A 15,574-nucleotide genomic window follows, 5' to 3' on the forward strand; every position below is an offset into this window, starting at 1 on the left:
AAAAAAAAAAAAAAAAAAGAACAGCCTTGGTATTAAAACTGCAAAAAAAAAATATATATATATATATATCAAGAGAGGGGACCAAGCACATGACTGTACAACTGGGCTTGGCCGGAAGTTGTTCTGCCCTCTGTGAACCCTGGCAGTGTCACACAGCACATAGGTCTGTTGCTCTACTTGACAAGGACTCATGGCTATCATTTTTTGTTGTTTGTTTTTTTTTTTTTCCAGAAGAAACACCAAGCTGAGGTGAAACTCAGAGCTATCAGACCTCCCAGGGGAGCACCCGTCCTGAGTCTTGGCCCAATGTGAGAGGCCCTCAGGATGAATGGATGTGACCACCACTGTTTTATGCTCATTTGCTTCTTCCCTTGAGGAACAATACAGCAATGAGGGCTGAGCAGTAAGAGCTTGCTCCAGCCACACATACACACACTGTGGGGACCTCAGTACGTAATCCTGCCCAGTGTACTATTCTCCCAAAATCCCTCCCTCAGGCCAGCAGGGAGAAGCTGCTTCTGGCTCCTACAATCCTGCCACAGCACCTTGTCAGGTTGGGTGGGGCAGGCACACACAATCTCTGCGTCCTCTGCTGAGAAGTAGTCATTCTTCAGCAAGTTGTCCACCAGACACTGAATGTTACGGATGTGTGTAACTAGAAGTTCCCGGTTGACCTTCAAAAATCTAATGTGGGAGTGAGTCTCTGGTGGGCCACCTTCCATCTCACGATGGCTCTGCTTTTCCATAGCTCAGGTAGCAAGCAGCTGCTCTCCCCAAATTCATCTTTGGCTGCATGTGTCTTCCTGGCAGAAGAATGATCAGGCTCCAGGGCCCCTCCTCTCAGTATGCCCCTGAAGAAACAAAAGAAGTCATCAGCTAAGCAAAATCTGTGGAAGGATCCCTCCTACTCTCACCAGTGGTCCTGGGGTTTCTCTACCTAGCATCACAGGGACTTTTATCTGAGATGCATTTAAAAGGAAAAGAAAACTTCATAATTCAATTGCATCTACTTAGGGTTTTCCACATAACTAGGCTAGGTGACCAGAGATAGCCAACACTTTGACTAGCAAAACTGTCCAATTATGACTGTTCTCACAAACAAAAGTATGCCTTGACCTGCTTTGGGTTAAAATGGGAAGATGTGTTATTTTACTAAGGTTGATGGGGGCTGGAGGTTTTTGCATCCTCAAGTGAGGAACTTAGTGAACCCAGAACCAAGAACAGAGAACTGAGGTAATGGTGGGTCAGGGGGTCTAGACACAGAATGGCCCGAAAGCAGCCAATAATGTGGTAGCCAGGGCCAAGGAGCATGGGGACAGTGATTTCTCAGTCATGACTGTCCCTGCTGGGTTGAGCCACAACGCACCCACACTACTGTTGCTGCAAAATTTAAAAGACCAGAGAGATCAACAAGTAGGTGAAACAGGAGGATTTATTTAAGCGCCCACCAGCTCAGTAAATTCACATCCAAAGGCTGAGCCCTGAATAAAGAAAAGGGCTCTGGTTTTGTACTAGAGGTTGAAGGGGTCGGTCTATGTAGTGGTGAGAAACTGGCGGGCAGACAAGTGGGTTTTCAGAAGCAGGACAAAGGTAGTTAATCAAGAAGTGATAGTCTTGCAACTTAGCATATCTTGGTGGGGAAAAAAAACAGGATCTTATAAAAGTGAAGGGTCATAAAATCTTACAGGAGCAACGTTACTATTTTATGTGTAATAGACAAATAACAGCAGCCATAAGGAGGAGGGAAGTCTGAGGGGGAACTGCTTAAGGTTGGGGAGTCTTCTATTTCTTTTTAAAAAGTTCTCTGCTTAATTCCCCTTTATTATAAATGAGTTTTAATAGAGAACATCATTATTATCTTTTGTCCTATTATAGGGGAATGGCTCCCTATTAGGCAAAGGTTGGTACTTGGGCAGAGCTCTTGGTCCAGCAGTGGTGTGGCTGTCTGCCAGGGTCTCTATGACTGACTGAACATTTTTGACAAGTAAGGGTAAGAGGCGAGTGAGAATGAGACAAACTCTCAAGATAGCCAGAACTATTCCTATCAAGGTCCTGAATCCTCTACAGGATGAAAACCAGCTTATGAAGAGAGAATCTGGACACTATCTATTTTTGGACTGGAACATGGGCTAATTTTTTAATTCTGGCAGTAATATCTTTGATGACATTTTTATTGTCAACAATCTCTAGGCAGCAGTTAGTTAGACTGAACTTTTTGCATACCCCTCATTCCTGAGCCAGGAGGTAGTCTAAGGCCAGTCTTTTTTTTTTTTCTTTTCAGTACCAGGGATCAAACTCAGGACCTTGTGCTTGCTAGGCAGGAGTGGTGCCACTGAGCTAAATCCCCAGCCCCATTTTATCATCTTTTTAATCTCTTACTTTTAATTAATCTTTTACATTTTTATTGACTTTTTATAGACAAGGTACCTTAGAGCTTATTCCTGTCTCAAGGGGATTAGAGAGGATAGTCTCACTGTCCCCAGTATACAGGCCCCTGACCATTTAGCTGGTAGTTGACAGTATGGCCATAATCTACAGACCCAATAGAGACCAGGGGGGGTGCCTTTTAGTCATTTGGGGCCTCTAACTGGTGCTAAGAGTGGTGTAAAGAGGGAAAACAAGAGAATAGATACGGCTGGGGTAACTGGGAATTATTTGTTTTTCTCATCACAAAGTTTTTTGGTTGTTGTTTTTTTTATATAAGCATCTCATTGTAGTATTGTTGCCTCAGACAAGTTCATTCTCCCACTGAGTCTGTGAAAGCTTTTCCCTAGCAAGTGATGTAGAACCTACCAACGGCAGAGGTTTTAAATGCTAGATGCTCAGGTTTGTGAACGTGGAGTTGGGAAGATGTAGATAGGATGAGGTCATCTTGTGGCACCAATTTTCTTGCTTGTCATGGCCATTGGTCTTCCATGTTAGTTGCCCACAGACATAACACTGAGATGCTGAGGCTTGGGGCTTTCCAGGTTTCTGGCCAGGAGAGAGGGTTCAGGTAACTCTTATTGAGTAGGTTTATAGTACGAGTTGAAGGCTTGGAATTGTTGGGCCAAATGGGTACAAGTCTTTCTCATAAAACATATAGATCTTCCGGTATGGTCCTCGTTAGCCAAGATTTAATGTCAGAGGGTAACTTACAGCCTATTCAGGCAGATCCTCCTTTAGAAGAGTGAAGTTTATAGGATTACAGGTTTTTATCTGACAATTTGGTCAGTAGATAATTCTGTAAGGATTGTAGCTTCTTGCCCCAGTATTTTATATATTGTGTTGGATTGGCCAGTATCCCAAGTCACACAGTTTTAGTTGTATAATTTGGAGTCTTGATGTGATGGAGGGGGAGGGAACCACTAATGGTCTGTCTCTTTCTGAGGTGCACATAAGAGTATGACAATTCCTATGATATCTTTCCCATGACAGACCGTCACATAAGGTTTCAGATATGTTGCCTGGCATATATAAAAGTACAGAGAAATGACCCCTTTATGATTTGGAGGGAACTTAGTTTTGTTTAAAAGGCCACCCTCACCTATTCCCTCCTTCCCAGAATGGACCTTGAACCAGATTTCATAAGGTAGACACTTGGGGTCATACCAGATGTAAGGCTGGTTGTCTCCTGGATCACAGGCAAAGTAGGTTGTTTATGAGTACAAGTTCCCTGGTGTACATTTATAATAGGAATGATATAGCAGGGTTCTTGTTATGATGCTCCCTGATCGTGTGATATAGATTTAGTAGAAGCATCCCTCTGGGAATTTCTCTCCTAGTAGGGAGAAAGGGAGAATTATAACAAAAAGGAAAAACAACTTCTGCTGATGTTTTAATTCCATGTTGATCCTCAAGCTTCAGCTGTGTGTGGACTGATTCACTTCTGGAGTGACCAAAGCAGGTTGCTTTTTCCTCAGGCTTCAGCCATGCATAGACTAGTCAGCCTTCAGAGTGACTACAGCAGGGCTGCCATTTCTGGTGGCAGCTTGGTTTCACCATAGGATTAGCCAGTTTGGATGATCTGGAATCTGGTAGCTGATCCACTTGTCTTGGGCTGCCAGTTTTATCCAACTGGTGGATCCAAGGCACAGTTCTTGCAACTTTAACAGCATTAGGGGTGGACAAAATTACAGTATGGGGCGCATCCCATATGGGTCTCAGAGTGGTTGGATTCTATTGCTTGACCCAAAGTTCCCAAGCTTGTATTGGGTCTGTCAGATGTATGGACATTCTCTCATGTACCCAGCCATGAATATCTCCCATGGCTAATTTTAAAGCCTACATCTGCCTTTTTTAGAGTCAATTCCTCTAGTTTGTAGCGATCACCCTTGATTTGACCTGTGATTGGGGGTGGCCGGCTGACCGAGATCTCATAAGGGGAATACCAAGTTTGTTTGGTCAGGGTGCAACTGACTCAGAGGAGGACCATGGGCAGGACCTGATCCTATCTCAAGTGGGTTTCTTGGTAATATTTTTTTAACAATTGTTTGAGTGCCTGGTTCATGCAATTTACTTTCCCTGAGCTCTGTGGCTGGTAGGCTGTGTGTAATTTTTATTTTATTTTTAACATCTGTGAGAGTCTCTGGTCTATCTTAGTTATGAATGCCCATCAATTGTCTGACCCTACGGTCAGGGGCAGTCTGAATATTGGGATGATGTCCCTTCACAGAACCTTTAGTATTTTTTGTGGGGAAAACATCAACTCATCCTGAAAGGGTACAGACAAGTGCCAACATAAACTCCCACTAAAGCTAGTTCAATGAAGTCCATATGCAAATTCTTACAAGGGGTAGCACCCATTTCTTAAATACTAGGGGGCCAGCTGGGCCCTTGCCTTGGTTGCTTTGATTATAGGTTAAATACTGCTCACAAACAGCTCAGGTGATGGCAGTGAGCCATGGTACAGAGAATGATAGTCTCTGGTATCATTTTTCCCATATGAGACCCTTGATAGAATTGTTTTACAAACCTTGGGGCCATCATTTCAGGGATGGCCAGTTTCCCACTGGAGAATTTTTATCATCTTCTCTCTATATAATTTTTAGATTCTTGAGAAAACCAAGCTTTTTTATTTGAAGAGTAATTTGGGGTCTCTAGGAGAGGAGGCTCTGGGATGAGGGGCATGGCCAGGGCCCCTCTTATGAGTTATAGGGATGTCATAGCAGCCTGTTTTGCTTTCCTATCTACCTTTTCTTTTTTTTCTGGCCTCTAATGTTCTAGTCTATTGGTGTCTCCAGCAGTGTATAACAGCCACTTTTTTGGGGGTATCTAGAAATTTCAGGGCTATACAGCAACTAGAAATTGTAAAAAATGTTCTTTATACTTTCTTTTCCCCCAGCAGTTAGAAGTTCCCTCTCTATATATAGCTCTATGAACATGTAACATAGCAAAGGCATATTTGGAATCAGTATAGATGTTAGCCTATTTGTCTTTTGGTAGCAAAAGAGCCCTTGTCAAAGCTATTAGCTCTGCCTTCTGGGCTAAGCTTCCAGTAGGTAGAGGCTGAGCCTCTATCACAGAGTCCAGTATCACTGTTGGGAGCAACTGTACATAATTTTGGGAAACTCACGTGATTAGGCCTAGTTCTCCTGCCTACAGGCCAGCTATGGCATTTCAAGACATGGCTCCATTTTGGCCTCCGGTCACAGCTAGGCCCTCAGTGGTCCAGTATTGCTGTGAAGCTTCAGGATAAGACTGCAGTAGCTGAAGATATCCTGGGAGGAACAAAATCTTCATCTGCAATGTTCCTCATTGTTCTAGGATTTTCAGTGCCCACCCCCAGAAACATTTGTTTCTCTTGAGGTCCTGAACTCTATGTCCTGAGCCGTTTGTTATATCTGTGTCTCCCGATGTACTGAATGAAAGGTGGCAGATTCAGGGGCTTTCATCTTTGCCACTCAGAGTAGCACTGATCAGGCCCAAAGCTCAGCTTTTTCTCTAAGTCTCATTTTTCTACCTTTTCTGTCTAATAAGTTAATTTGCCTTGTTCTGTCATGGCTCACAGGAGAGTGGGACTTACTGTAGAGTTCTAGTAATGTCCCCTTCCCCTATTCCCTACAGTCACCACTGTAAATCCTGCCTGTCAGACTCTTTCCAGTATAAAACTGTTTTTTTAAAAATCTGTGATGTATTTAACATCTGGGTATCTGAGAGAGTGATCTGTGAGATCTCTGTGGCTCAAGAACACTTTGTCTATGGTTTCTACACAATTATGAAGGGACTTCCGGTTTGACCAGGAACCAAGCAGCATAGTTAAGAGTGTTTACTATCTCTAGAGTTATTTGAGGATTTTCACATAGGAGCCCCTGATAACCAATAAAATTACCAATAAAACTTTTATAGGATTTGATAACTAATGGTGTCCTCTCTGGTCTAATAAGGTTATAACTGAGTGTAGTACTTGTAGTCAATTGTTGTCCCAAAGTCAGCTTTTCAGCCTCCTGTGTCAGCAGGGTGGTAGAAGCAAGTACCCTAAAGCATGGAGGCATCCTAGGGCCACAGAGTCTAATTGTTTTGACAAGTGTGCCAATGAGTGATGCCAGGAATACATGACCTGAGTTAGGATTCTTATGGCAATTCTCTTCCACTTCTGGACATACAGGAAGAAAGACTTGGTTATATCTGGCAGTCTTAAGACTAGGGCCTGAGTCAGGGTGTTTTGATTGGTTTAAATGCTCTTTCCTGGCCAGCTTCCCAGAGGAGGGGGCTCCTTTTCATTCCCTTTGATGACTTCCTATAAGGGCTGAGCGCTAAGTGAGAAATTTGGGCTCTAGATATGACAGAATCCTGCTCCCCCAAAAAAAAACTCTTTTATCTGGCATCAGGTGGCTGAGATTGAAAGGGCACAGACGCCGTTTTGTTCATTGCCCAGCTGGTACTCCCCTTGTGTCACTAGGAAGCCTACATATCTGACCTTCTGTCAGCAGACTTGTGCCTTTTTCATGGACACCTTATATCCAGCCTTCCAAAGTAGATGAAGAAAGACTTTAGTTCCTTGATAGCAGTCCTCACAGGTGTAGGAAGGTGCAATTGTCCTCTGGTGTGATGAAGATTTTAAGGTTGGTAGCAAGTGCCTCTCCACAAATTGTAGGAGAGCCACAGATTGTAGGAGAGAATCCTTGGGGAAGCACAGTCCAGGTTAACTGTTCCTTTATGCCCATGACAGGATCTTCCCATTGAAATGTAAAGATGGGCTGACTCACTGGTGTAAGGCAGAGATAGAAAAGGGCATCTTTCAAGTCCAAGAAAATAAACCAGGTAGCACATGTTGGAATGAGTCCTATCAATGTATAACAATTTGGTACTGTGGGGTAAATGGTTTTAGTGACCTGATTTACAGCACACAAGTGTTGTTCAGGTCTATATTCATTAGTTCCCAGTTTGCATACCAGCAAAAGTAGGGTGTTTCAAGAAGACTGGCACCTAGCCAAGATTCCATGTTCTAGGAGCTATTTTAAATGTCCTTGAATACCTTGTATGGCTTACTAGGGGAGCGGATATTGGCAGATTTGAACTGGAATTGCCCTTGGTTTTAGTCCCCCTACCACTGGCATTTGATTTACAGCCAGACCGGGTGTGTCATCTTTGGCGCGTACCCCAGAAAACTTTTGTGTCAGCCCATGTGGCTCATCTGTTCTTGGCTTTGGTGACCTTTCTGAATACAGTCTCTACTCTTTAGCTTGTGGGGCAGTAAGGGTTACCTATGGCTCCTAGATGAGTCAGACTTAAAGTCACATTTCCTTGTGGTCCAAAAGCAATTTGGGCCTGTAGTTTTTGGAGTATGTTTGTTCCTAGAAGATGAACTGGGAAGTTTGGGAAGATACAGAAATTCATATTGGATCTCTTGTTCCCCTGTGACACATCTTTTAGGTCAGCAAAATGGTGTGTTCTGTAGGACCCCAATGGCTGTAATAACAGTCTCACGTTTTTTGGATAAGTAGTGGGTTGTGTCACTATCCAGTGTTTACCCCCACTATCTACCAGAAAGTCTATCAATTGACCCTGTTAGGAAATTGATCATGTTAAAGTATGCTGTGACGCCGCCTCACAGGCTGCATTCTCCTGGTACATCTTGGCTCCTAAAATGACCTCATACCCTTATCTCTGGTTTCCCTCCCCCCCAAGGCCACAGTGGTCCAGGAAAGTTGAAACCTGTGTCTGCAGGACTGGGCCCATAAAAGCAATCTGGCCTGTGATAGGTTAAAAGTAACTCACTCCTCATAAATAAGCAATAGCTCACCCCAAAACTGATAAAAGGACCTTCCTTTCTTTGTTCTTCTCTCTCCTTCTGCTTCTTCTTCCTCCTCTCTCTCTCTCTCTCTCTCTCTCTGCCTTCCTGCCTCCTGCTCGCCTCCCTACAATAAAGATCTCCTGCCGGACCTCTCGATGCGTGAGTGGCCTAATTGGGAAGGGGCACCCGAAAGGGCACGCGAACCCCCCTTTCAGACCCCCTACTTTTATTGTGACCATGGGCTCCTGGGGGCCTAAGATGGAGCCTGGTCTTGCCTAATCTTTATAACCTTAAGTTCTTGCCAGTCTGATGAGGTTGGTGTCTGGCCCCTTCTGGGGATGGTAGCCTTTAGCAGGTGATCTCCTGGTTTTATAATTTTATCATCTCTACCATTGTTTTCTGGGCACTTATTTTTCTAGTCTTCTCCCTGCTTTTTTTGCATTGTACAAAATGATCCCAATCTAGCCTTGGCCAATTCTTGGGTCCTTGCCTGGTTTTGCCCCTTCCCCAATCATGTCCATGCCCCTCCCCTTCATGACTTCCATCACCCCACCCTGCCATGAGTGCCATTGTCAACAGAGCTCCCTCTTTTAGGAGCCTCTGATTGGCTCTCTACTTGGCCTCCCGGTCACAGCTAATGTACAAATTGGTAGCCACCTCTAAAAACTGAGCCACATTCATGACAGCAAAACCCCCTAGCTTTTGTAGTTTTCACCTGATGTCTCCTTGAGCCTGTCCCACAAAGGATGTGTTTACCATGTGTTTACCTCAGCAGCCTCAGGACTAAATGAGGTATAGAATCAAAATGCCTCACAGAGCCTCTTGTAAAACTGGCTGGGAAAAGAAAGAAAGACAAACAAAAAAAACTGGCTGGAACTTTCATCAGCCCCTGGAGTATTTTTGATATCTTCCTCAAAAATATGATTGCTCCCTTTTTACCCTCCTTTAAACCTTTCAGGAGAGCCTCGTGGTACCTCTACAAGTGCTGTAACTGAGCTGCATCACTTAAGTCCCAGGGAGGGTCTGTCTCAGGGAAATGGTCCTGAGCATATGTTTGAACATTCTTCATGCCTGCTGGGCCATTGTTTTCCAACTCGGTAACTCTCTGGCTCTCTTCAGTGTTAAACGGTGTCAGGAGAAGCTGTTTGCAAACTGCCAGGTTGGATTATGTGTCCAGAAGATGAACTGCACCAAATGTATCAGGTCCTGGAGCCTCTCTGCATAGCAGGGAACATGGGTATTTCCAGTTAAGGAGGTCAGTGGTTGAGAAGGGCTGATAGATAAATCTGTTGTTCTCCTTGGATTTGGCCATCTGTATCATAATAAATGAGATCCCCTAGTTTCCTGAAAGGACATCTGCAAAGTCTTTGCATGACCTAATCAGAGGTGGCTTTTTGGGCCCTCCTCATTGTAAGACTTAAAGTCTCACTTTCACTCCATGGAGCGTGAACAGCCAAAAAGGCCTCCGCGATGCTGAGTCTTATAGCCCAACAATGGCTCCGGAGGCAAGACCCAGGGCCTTACTCCCGAAAGCCATGAACAGCCAAAAAGGCCTCCACGATGCTGGGCCCTAACACCCAGCGAGGCTCTGGGAGCTCGATGCAGAAACGAGAAACCCAGGAGGGAACACAACAGGCTAGATGGTAAACAGACCTTTATTAGTCTGGCCAGACGGCACTCCTGGAGCACGGTAGCTCAGAGAGGCAACTGCTCAGGGGCTGAGGTACTTTTTATAAGGATTTTCTAAACAAAGAGTCAGGGAATTCACAGAACAAGACTGCAAACACATTGCTTATCTTATGCAGGAAATGTTCTGTGGTCACCTTTTGTCATACCATTTGCCCCTGGGCGGGCTGTTAGCCAAATTAGCAATTAGCAAATGAAGAAGCACAGTCTGGCCTATTAGCATGGAGTCACTTTAGCTTATTCAAGTCTTACACTCTTTTCGCTCCTGGAGCCATGGTTTTGATTTTTTCCTCTAGGGTGATTCCTGGAATTTGTTGTCATCTGATCCTGCTTCCCTGTGGGCTGGCCTTGGTAAGCGGGGACAGACTGAGGTGTAAGGGGGGAATCTCTGCCTCCTCTGGAGGCTCCTGGAAAACTGGTTTTCTTGTTCTTTTTGCTGCCCTTTCTTTTTCCCCTGAGTCTCCTGGCAGGGCTGATTTCTCTTTCCCTTTTGTTTTAGGCTCAGCACTGGCCACAGATGTTTTGCAGTATGCCACCAGTCAGGGCTATACCCATGCAGGTCAGGTCGGGACTATATTCAGCCATAAGTCAATGTAAGGAGATTTGTCTGGATGCCTCAGCTGTCCTCCATCCTGTCATCACCTGAAATACATGCCCAATTGTTCCCCTATCTATTGTCTCTTTGGCTGGACATCCAATATCAAAGGAAGGCCAATCAATTTCACAGAGTTCTCAACTTCTAGGGTGTCAGCTTTATTCCACAGTCCCCCGTGTAGCCTTTCTTATTAAAGTTTTTCAACATGCACTCTAATGGGGTGGGTTTTGATGCTTTGCCTCCCATATCCTCTCTCTTATGGTGCTAAGCAATCTCTCAATCACTTTTGCTTTAGGCCAATTAGACTTTCTCCTGGGAGTTTTCAGGCACTGCTTAGCAATCAGAGGGTTTGTATAAACCTGAACTTGGACTTCACGACTTATCTGCCATGTGTGGGGTGTCTCCATAAGCCTTATGCAGATCACCGCTAGTCCTGGCCTGGCCTGCACTTGCTCAGTCTATATGCTAAGAGACCCATGGCCCCATACACTTTACTCCGCTCATTCACAATCACGCAACTCTGTTTTTGGTTCCTCTTCCCAACTTGGGTGTAGGTTTGTCCAAACTTGCCTGGGTTGGATTACATGGAAGACCTCTGGAAAAGCTCTTGCAAGCCATTCTCACTGCTGGTCACACCTGAGTTTCTAACTTGGGGTTGTAGGTTTTTGTCTGATTTAATCCAAGCCCAACTATTCAGTACACCCTGGGAGTAAATCAAGCTCCCCTTTCATCCTTATGGGATAGGTCCTACCTTAGGCCCCAAAATCTTACTTGGCCCTATAGTGCACTGTTCCAGAATTATCTTGTAGCCCTCAGGTTCCACTGCTCTGACAAGGGAGGATGCCAGGCCACAGGAGAGCCCATTTCCTCACTGAGTTTAAGTCTCACCCGGAGATACCAGGGTCTTGAGGTCTCCAACAACTTGGGATCCCTGGACCTGCAAGTAAGACTGTTGTCTCCAGTCCTTTCATGGTTGCCAGGGGATGTTGTAGAATTTGAGAGACCAACGGTTGGGTAAAACAGAAGGATTTATTTAGGTGCACACCAGCTCAGTGGATTCACATCCAAAGGCTGAGCCCCAAACAAAGAAAAGGGCTCTAGTTTATACATGCAGTCAAAGGGGTCAGTCTACCTAGTGGCGCAAAACTTGTGTGCATGAATAAGTGGGTTTTCAGACACAGGACAAAGGCAGTTAACCAAGTAGTGATAGTTTTGCAACCTAGCATACCTTGATGGAAAAAGAACAGGATCTCATAGAAGTGAGGGGTCATAAAAACGTACTTACAGGAACAAAGTTACTATTTTATCTGTAGTAGAACAAGAGACAACAGCCATAGAGAGGGGAAGTCTGGGGGGGAACTGCTTAAGTTTGGGGAAACTTGTTGTTTTTTTTTAATTCTGCTTCACTATCATATTCTCTGCAAAATCTATTATGTCCAGCACTTCGGAGAAGGAAGCAGAAGCAATGCCATGTGTGGAGTGAAGGACAGAGAGCAGGCATGGAGTCCTCAGTGTTCTGTGACTAGCAAAGGCCCCTGTCTCCCTGGGAGCCCTCATGCACCTGCTGAGCTTCCCGTCTGGGTAGAAGATCCAAGCTATTTTATTTGGGTATTTAAAAAATAACTTCAGCTCATTGGAGTTAGCTCAAACTTGTACCAGTTTGATTTCTTGTAACAATGACAACAAAAGTAAGATCTTTCTGCTACTTTTTTAGTCATTCTTGTGCTTGCAGAATGAATCATCGCCATCTTGGAGGTGGAAAGACCTTGAACTGGCTACTCATTTCTTTGTCTAAATAGGATAGTCCATATGTTTCAAGGAGATAGTTTAAATTTTGTTGTTGTTGTTGTTGAGCTTTAAAAAATCCACAGACCTCTGAACACTCTCAGTGTCATTAATTTATGTTCTGTGACTCAAACCTGTTAACATTCAAGTCCGGTGGCTCTCAAATTTTTTTCCGCCAAGTCATATGAGAGTTTCCTTTCTGACCTACTTCCTTTACCTTCCTTTTTTTATTTTTAACTTATGAAATTACTAAACTTCTACAGAGATTCTCAGCTGGATCCCACACAATAACTTTCCTTGGTAGCCTCAGAGAGAGTGAGCAAGTGATAATTTAACATAACATTCTAAACAAAGGAAGGGCAAGAAATACTTACTGAAGAGAATTTAAAGGTATGGGATGATTAATTGTGGTGTCACTCAAAGGGTGCTAACAATTCAATGAGACCTCTTCTACTGTGGTCAATTCTGTGACCCACTTGAGAAACTGCTTGGAGTTTTTGACATAGGGTCTTATTATGTATTTCAGGTTGGTCTTGAACTCACTGTGTAGCCCAGGCTGGCTGCAAACTCGCAGCAATCCTTCTGCCTCAGCCTCTTGAGTGCTGGAATTACAGGCATGTGCCTCTATACCTGTATATTAACTTTTGGCTTTAAATTGAGTTTAAAAAACTATAATAGATTAAATTGAAATAAGATTTTACATCATCACTGGAAACAGAAAAAAACTCACAATAAATAGAAAGTGAAACAAAAACAAATTTATCAGAAAGAAAACAATGTAAATGTATCACAGCTAGTGATTCTCTCTCAAATAACTCCGGTTTTGAGGCCTTTTTTTTGGAAATGTCTGGGAGATACTAAAGACAGAATAGCACAGAACTGAGCTTTTAAGATAAAAGTTTGAGAGGGAACTAAGAAAGAAGTTATTTTCTCATGGAGTGAGTTTGAAGTTTTTAATGTCACCCTGCCCTCTTTTGGAGGCTGGGAACAAGGTTGCACAACTTCCCTTATCTGTCTCTCACAAGGGCCGTTTTACTCACTGCTTCTGTCTCTGGACCTGTGATCTCCACAAAAACAGTGGCTCATCTTCGTGGATTTTCCTGTAATAATCACAGACATCTCCCCCTCTCCCCCAAAGATGGGAACTTGAAACCTCCTGATTTCTGGCTGCCTAACCAAGCAGTATGGTTCTGTCAGACAGTTGGCAGGAGGTGGTTTTGTAATCTCCAGAGCTCTGGGTTGGCATTTAACTGGGTATGCTCAGCTCACTGCAGCAGGCACTCGCTGAGTTTCGATGTCAGAAATGAAACAAACTGAACACTGTTCTGGCAAACGGAAGCCAAGGGCAGACCGAATCCATACCATGGAGAGTTTCCTGGGCATCTATTACTAAAACACCACAGTGTCAGGTGCTCCTGGCCCTGGGAGGAGACCCTAACTGTCTTTATCAGATAGAGGGTTAGTCCTGTGGAGATGGGGGAAGGGGAGAGGAAAGGGAAAGGGAAAAGAACACGAAAAGGCAAGGCAAGGCCAAGCCAGGGTTCTGGGAGCTGGGCCTGCGGTATGGGATGCCGCTTTCCCAGCAGTAGGGTGGAGCAGTGAGGACCAGAGGTGGGGGACATCCTGGTGCGGCAGCTCCAGGAAACAGCCAAGCCATGGAGGTGACCAGAAAGTTTTCCAGGCGGGCTTTGAAGTTGTGGTCCTCCTGCCTCAGCCTCTAGCGCAGCGGTAGTGAACTTCTGGCCTGTGTGCCGCGGCAGGCGCACACAGCCCTCTCTGTTGGCACGCGAGCCAAGTGTATGAGTTTTTTCTAAACTAAAACCTCAGTATTCAGGTTTAATTGCAGCGTTGGCGCTTTGGAATAAATACTGTGTGTAGGTTTGGGGTTGCAGTTTGGGTACTTGGTCTCTAAAAAGTGCTCTAGAGTAAGTAGCAGGATTCACAGATGTGCACCCTGACATCCAGCTCTTTCTGGCTTTCTGATCTGCCCAGATAAATTTAATTCCTAAAATAAAAGAATCCTAGGAGCAATTCATCACTGCAGGATTATTGTGGAAACTGATGCCCAGGACTCATCCTGCAATTTGAGCTTGTAAGGAAATAAAAAGTCTGCCCAGCCTTGAAGAGAGGAGTCAGGAAAGCAGCTCTGACCAGAAGGAAGTAGGGCCTGGGGGAAGCGCAGGAGCAAAGAAGTATAGAAAAAAATTAGTAATTCTGTAACTTAGTTGAAATAAAAGCCTAATGGTAATTTTAAATTTCTAGAAGCCACATTAGTTAAAACTAAAAACAAACAGGTGAAGTTAACTTTAATAATATATTTCATTTAGCTCAATATGTTCAAAATATTATTTAATTGTCATAAAATGTATTAAGGAAATATTTTACATTATTTTCATACTAAGCTCTTGAAATCTGGTTGTTTTGCTTACACTAATAGCACATTTTCATTTAGACTAACAAGTGCTCAACAGACACATCTTAGATACAGTTTTGCAGCCTTGGATACTTTGGTACAAACATGCTCTTTGGTGTAGTCAGGAGGGACTCTGTCTCCCTGGTAAGAGAGTGACCTGGTGGGAACCTCTGGAAAGGAAAACCATTTCACAGTATGTGTCAACAGCTTGTGAAAAGGGTTAGTGACTTCCCTTTCTAGAAATCAGCCTTTTGAAAAGCATAGGAGGCTAGGGCCGGGGATTTTGCTCAGTGGTGCTGCCAGATGCCTGGCAAGCCCAAGCTCCGTAGTCCATCCTTGGTACCAAAACAAAACACAAAACAAAACAAAACAAACCCTCCAGGTGGGGGATTTAGCTCAGTGGCAGTGCAGCCTTGCCTTGCAAGGGTGAGATCCTAAGTTTGATTCCCAGTACCTCGAGAGAAAAAAAAAAAAAAAAAAAAAATAGGAGGCCTCATAGGTTATTTTCTTTTTTCCATAAGGGAGTTCGGAGTTTGTAGCTCCTACCCAAGTCATGAATGGATAAACACAGAATGGTATAGCTGTCTAATGGAATATTAATCAATAATAAATGTGAATGAAAAACAAATGCAATGAATCACAGGTATTAGGTTGAAAGAAACCACACACACAGACACACATATGGAACACAGTATATGATTGCATGCATAGGATTCTGAAAATCAAATCTAAACATTAGATCCCTGGTTTCCTGGGGAATGGTACAGATGGAAACTGGGGAAACAGTGGCTGCAAAGAGGAACAGGGAAAGTTATAGAAACCTAGAAATGGTCTAGATCTTGAGTGGAGTGACATCTATATAGATAAATAGATCAGAATA

General features: G+C 43.9%; 1 protein-coding gene and 1 pseudogene across 2 annotated transcripts in view; both read right to left on the minus strand.

Annotated features, from left to right (window-relative positions):
* Window positions 1-769, minus strand: part of Nod1 (nucleotide binding oligomerization domain containing 1) — a 25,699-nt gene extending 24,930 nt beyond the window's left edge. For both annotated transcript variants that reach the window (XR_004514801.1, XM_033757550.1), the window contains exon 1: window positions 546-769. Coding sequence is in view for 1 of the 2 variants with exons in the window: in XM_033757550.1 (XP_033613441.1) it covers window positions 546-746 (201 nt within the window). In the remaining variant the exon portion in view is untranslated. The remainder of the gene's footprint in view (window positions 1-545) is intronic.
* Window positions 770-782: 13 nt separating this feature from the next.
* The window catches only part of LOC104865047, a 31,672-nt pseudogene continuing 16,880 nt past the window's right edge, over window positions 783-15,574 (minus strand).

Source organism: Fukomys damarensis, unplaced genomic scaffold (assembly GCF_012274545.1).
Source record: "Fukomys damarensis isolate Sample0158 unplaced genomic scaffold, DMR_v1.0_HiC HiC_scaffold_4, whole genome shotgun sequence".
Taxonomy (NCBI): Eukaryota; Metazoa; Chordata; class Mammalia; order Rodentia; family Bathyergidae; genus Fukomys; species Fukomys damarensis.